Raw genomic sequence first — 5702 nt, 5'->3', positions numbered from 1 at the left:
GACTTACATACATATAATATTAATATAGGCGTTAAGACGATTATAAGTAGTACAAGTCTCTGTGTGTGAGTCTCAGAGTCTGTACGTGATGTCTGATTAGTTGATAGCTGCATGAAGACCTATGGATCCATGCATTCCATGTAAACCAAAAAATCCTCTATTTTTGTAGAATCCAAAACCCTCATAATAAAAGGAATAAAGAAATCAACAAACAAAGGGAAGAAATTATTCTATCAGTAGTGCCTTAATCACATAAAATAAATGGTTAATCGAACAAATATATAGCTTCCTGTGGAGAAGTAGTACAAAAATACAAAACAATGGAATAAACGGCCATTTGATTCAAATCAGAAACCCAAAAAAGAAACAAGAAAAGAATGGGAAAGCCAGAAATAACCAATTACACGAAGAAGATGATGATAATATATACAAGTGATTCTACATGGCCAATTCTTTCTTCCATATCCATATCCAAAGGAAATGTTGCAGGAACCGGCATGAAAATATATATATTAAAAAGACCAAAAAGAGAACCTAAGTCTCTGGTAAAGAAACAAAACTACAAGCCGAAGAAAATGTCTACATGGGGTTCTGTTCACAGCTCCTGTAATTTGAAAATAATCCGTCTATCAACTGATTCGAGAAGTCCAATGTCGTCAATGGACTGATCGTTGACATTATCTTCTTCGGCAGATAGATTCAAATCCAAGGAGACACTCGGGCTTGTTTCGTTATCGCAATCGCCTGCAGTCTTCTTTTCTTCTGGCTCGCTGGATTTCTGCTTGACGGGTGGAGAGCAGGCTCTCGATCTGGAGCTGAAGCTTTCACAATTCAAAATGATAATGGCATCTTTCAGACGTACTTCTTCCCCATTGGAATTTGTAATTCTTCCTCCCTCAATTGCCTTCTTAATGCCCAACTGAGAACAGTAGTCAACCAGCTCTACGTCTTCCATCAAAAAGACACGGTGTGGATTACTGGAAACTGCTTCAGCGAATCTCTCGAGATAGCTGCAACTCGATTCATCTCTAGATCTTTTGTTCCTAAAATCATCCGTTGAATCGGCCCTCGTTGATGAGAAACTGCTCAGACCGATCGAAATAAAGCAGTTCTGAGAGCCAAAAACAAGGCCAGCCAACTCTCTAGCAATCTTTTCTTTTCCTTCCACATCAACACCCTGGAAAAACAGCCAAGTATTTTCTTTGGTCTCACTGTTTCTAAACTTTCCCTTTCTTCTTATCATTCCGGATCTGCACCGAAGGATTGTACTTGCAATTTCAGGAATTATGTCTTTCTGCCATGGAACCTTCTGTTCCAATGCATTACATAGGGTCTTCAGGTTCTCAGCATTAAGTTCTTTGAATCTATGCAAGCACTCCATTTCCATTGCATCGCTAGAAGAAGCTGAAGTAGGGGTGGAGTTAGGGCCAGAGTTGGGATTAGATAAAGATGATGGCTTTGGCTCCCTATGATCTGGAAAATACATTCTCAGATTGGGCTCAAAACCTTCGTCAACTGTGGTGTCAGAGATCCAAAAATGGTGTTCCCTACATGACCTTTTGGGTTCAACAACGATAGGCCAGCCTTGAGTGGTTTGGTGCAAGTGAGAGTAGTCTCGTTCATGAGAAGAGACCGAAGTAGAGGAAGAAGGTGAGATTGAAGCGAAATTTAGAGTTCTCTCAGGTAGGCTTTGGTGGTTATGGATTGAGCTGCAAATTGAGTTCCATTTCTTGCAGAGATCTTTGACATGGATGGAGTCCTGATAGAATATAGAGAAGAAACAAAAATGAGGACCTTAAAGTTCAAAATTGCAGGAATAATCGTCGTTACTAGCTTTAAGTAGTGAAGATAAAATTTACCTGATGGTTACCAGTCAATCTTTTGTTCTCGTCCTTGTACTGTTGGAGCCATGAAGGTAAGCTTGAGTCTTGGTTGTGAGAACTGCTTGTTAAGCTTCGAACTTCCATCTCGAATTTTGCTGAGCAATCACTGCAACAACTGAGCTGCTTCTCCACTCTACCTTTAAGCAGGGGGGAACCGGACCCATCTTCAATTCTCTTGCTTCTGAATTGACCTTGTGAATCACTGAGAGAGAAAATAAGAACATTTGGTCAGCCACCTGAGATGAGATTGGCATTGGAAACTATTTATTAAAATCCCCATATCATTTATAGCATAGTTTACTTCAACAAGATCACACGCTATGGAATTGTTCAAGCAAATGACTCGAATTACTTTTTTTTTTTTCGTATGACTCAAAAGATAAAAGGCAAATAAAGGAAAGGTAAAGTCTGTAAAGCAATTGAACTCCTTAATTCCAAATGAAGGAAAAGACTTTTGCAAAACAAATAGCAAGGTTTTTTGAGTTATAGAACTCAGTGAAGATAAGAAAACAATACCCAAATCAGAAACCTAGCATTGGAAAATTCAAAAGCTACAAGTTTCTTCCAGTTAGCTAAGAACTAAAACCCCAAAATTTTGTAATAAAAGAGGAGAGAAAGATAAACTGTAACAAAATGGTTCAAAATTCAACCTTGAGAATTACTTATGAATTTTTACCTGTCAGAGCTAAGACTCAAGCCCAAGCCACCTACAGGAATTGTAAGAGGATGAAGCCCCCAGATAGTTTCCAAGGAAGGGTTGCCAATTCTGCACCTCATGTAAGTCTGGAAGGTCGCAATCCCCATAAGCCATAACCTACCACTCTCTCCAATTCCGCATAACAACCTTCCAATCTCCATAACCATGTGCTCCAGAGGCCAGTAGTAGTTCCTTCCTTGCTCACCAGAACCCGCCCCAACCTCAGCAGCCCATTTAAGGTCACCCAGATACAATACAACTCCTCTACTGACACAAGTTTTGACAAGGCACTTAAGTTCCCCAAGCTTCTGTTCAACCTCCTCCTTGGAGAGATTCCCAAAAGGATAGAGAGGAAGACATACAAACTTAACATCTCTTAGAGCTTCAGGAACATCTCCCTTGTCAATCTTATCCATCACCGCTCTAACAACAGCTTCTGTGGTAGCTAGACATTCTCCTACAATAACTGTACTTCTCCTTCTTCTATTCATCAGAGTCTCGAGCACGCTCACCACATCCTCACTCCTGACTTGATCCAACAGACTTGGTTTGCTGACTTTGGGTCCAAACTGACTCAAAGGAGATTGGGAGACAGTACTGCCAAGGGCAAGAGAGTTACTTTCCTTGGACTTAATACTAAGAGAAGGATTCTGAGAGCAGATCTCTAGGGAGACGGCTTGTTCCACATTGTTTTTCACTTGGGTACTAGAGAAGCCGGCTTCTCTCATCACTCTACTAACACTGGGGTCATCTAGGATTGAGATTATGAGTTGTTCTATCTCTACTTTCACAGCAAGTAAGGGTTGTTGCTGGTTCTCAATGGAACCACGGCGCTGATGGGCCTGCGCCCGCTTGAAGGCGGCAACCAACGCATTAGAGAGAGAAGGGTGGTGGGATTGAGGGGCCAACATAGGACTAGAAGTGGAGGCCGGCAAGCGGTTGAGGGCGACATTGAAGCAGAGTTCTAGGGCTTTGCACTGGAGAGGGTGGGAATGAGATTGAAGGCAAGCTGTTCGAAGAAGGCCGGTGGAGGAGGCAAGCATGGTGTTGGCTACATGGAGGGGAGTCACTTGGGCATGGCCTCGCCTTCTTGCGAGGTTAACCGCTTGTTTAACCACAGTTGCAGCCTCGGCTGTTAGGGCCTGTTGCACTGTACAACCTCCTGCTCTCATCTTTAATTTTCCCTCTCCAAGCTGCGGCTGTTAACCTAGTAGAGCTAGTATTAGAATGAAGATGGCTTGCTGCGCTTGAAGAGCGGCAAGATCAGCAGGGAAGAACAACTTTTGTAGAGGGAATCATTTGTACAAAGAAGATATGGATTTGTGTCACTTCTGAATTGAAGATGAAAGAGATAAGAAAGATGAACTGGGGAATTTGACTCCTGGGGTGGAAGTGGAGTCAAAACTCAAAAACTGTGTTGATAATGCATATAAACTATCTATTCCACTCCGTTATATATTCAGTATGGTTTGTAATTTCGTTATGTGGAGACTGAGGGAGGATGTATGAAGTTTTATGGGATGTGGGCTGTGCTTTTCTTGTTGATGAGGTAAAATTTTTGGGTCCAAAGTCGACTTTGCAGTGGAAAGTGGAATGCATGTGCTGACAAGCAGGACCAATTTAGTATCAAAGGCAATTCAGCTTTGCCTCTCCCATTTATAATATATAGATAAAGATTGTTGGCAAATTGGAATTTAACTTAAATACATGAAGCTCTTCTCTCTGTATGGAAGTATAACCTTAGAATAATCTCTTAGCTTCTTTGTACCCTTATCTACGTAGCTTGTATTTAACATTACTTAGATATAATTTATGCAACTTGTCATTCAGACAGAGAGGGAAAGCCGAGAGGGGTCCAACTTCACTTCAGAACTCTCTCTCTCTCTCTCTCTCTCTCTGCCCCTTCGCCAATTCCGAGGACCTGAAAAGAGGCGAGGACTGTCTTGTCTGAAGGAATCGAGAACTGTGTACGTTTTCTTCTGGACTCAAATACAAGGAATAAAGCGTCTTATTATGTTCATGGATCACAAATTTGACAACTGAATACAACGAACTAGACCAATCCCCCCACCGTCGTTTCTCTCCTACTCGGCTACACCATAAAGTTTGTCTTTTATACCCTTTATTAATTTCAAAAAACAAATAAAGAAGAAAAATAAGTTTGCAAGTTTACACATACATAAACATTCATCCACACAAACCAATCAATAGGTCAAAAAACAACTACAATTTCTTTGTTATCTGATCATATAGGAACCCTCGATTGGATATTCCAAAATTTTTTTCTACATATTTTTTGGTTGATCAAGCAAATAACCAAATCTTAAATATGCTGATTACTTGTAAAAACATAATCAAGATCTCTACTAATGTTAAAAGGAGGAGGCATTCGCAATTTAGACATTTCTGATTAATTTAATATAAAAAAAATTACAATAGCAAAAAGGCAACAACCAAAGTTAGGAAATCCGTTAATGATGTCATTTTTAAATTCATCAATTCCACTGATTTTACTCTATTTGGTTTGTCCTCTATCTTCTCTTATATGCATTTGGAGGAAACTTCGGCTGTTCATATTAAAGTTTAATTTGAGAAAAATATAAATAAAAATATATACAGTGCAAGTACAAGATTTAAAAATATAATATATGAAGTTTTGCACTCTTCCAAAATTTAACCCTGAAAATCTGTTAATGTATATGTGCGTCTTTGCATGGCACTGTTGTATCGAGTCTCTGTGAATAAACATATCATGCGGGGAGAGCCTTATCGACAGTCCAGGATGTGGAGCTTTGGAAAGGCAATATTTTTCTTGAGGAACAGTATTTACTGTTCAGTGAAAAAACCCAAGGAGTCTTATAAACCAACCAATAGAAGTGGTTAATTTGGCTTACCTTGATTCCTAATAAATAGGAGAAATCTTTAACTATTAGCTAGCTAAAAAATACTCTTTCAACTATTATAGTAAACAGGGTGTGTCCAGACCACTTCCTTAATTCCTTTATCTTCTCTTGGTCAGACTCTTTTAACTTAATTTTAATACTGGTACAAGAAATACGAATTACCATTTTGATGAATTAACAAATTCAATTGAAGCAAATTCTCCGTGCCTATTAAGGGGT

The 5702-nt window shown here is 39.6% G+C and overlaps 1 protein-coding gene across 1 annotated transcript; it reads right to left on the bottom strand.

Moving 5' to 3' along the window:
* Positions 1 to 377: 377 nt before the first annotated feature.
* LOC104601366 (protein SMAX1-LIKE 3-like) lies at positions 378 to 4066 on the bottom strand. Its single transcript, XM_010264662.3, has 3 exons — positions 2560 to 4066; positions 1860 to 2085; positions 378 to 1759 (listed from the first exon to the last, which is right to left on the bottom strand). Exons 1-3 carry the CDS (start codon positions 3750 to 3752, stop codon positions 596 to 598), a joined length of 2583 nt encoding a protein of 860 aa, XP_010262964.1. The 5' UTR covers positions 3753 to 4066; the 3' UTR covers positions 378 to 595.
* Between the last annotated feature and the right edge of the window lie 1636 nt (positions 4067 to 5702).

This window comes from Nelumbo nucifera, chromosome 2 (assembly GCF_055504915.1).
Source record: "Nelumbo nucifera cultivar China Antique chromosome 2, China Antique-T2T, whole genome shotgun sequence".
Lineage (NCBI taxonomy): Eukaryota > Viridiplantae > Streptophyta > Magnoliopsida > Proteales > Nelumbonaceae > Nelumbo > Nelumbo nucifera.
Note: the sequence above shows the minus strand (reverse complement) of the source record. Positions and strands in the feature narration are given on the sequence as shown.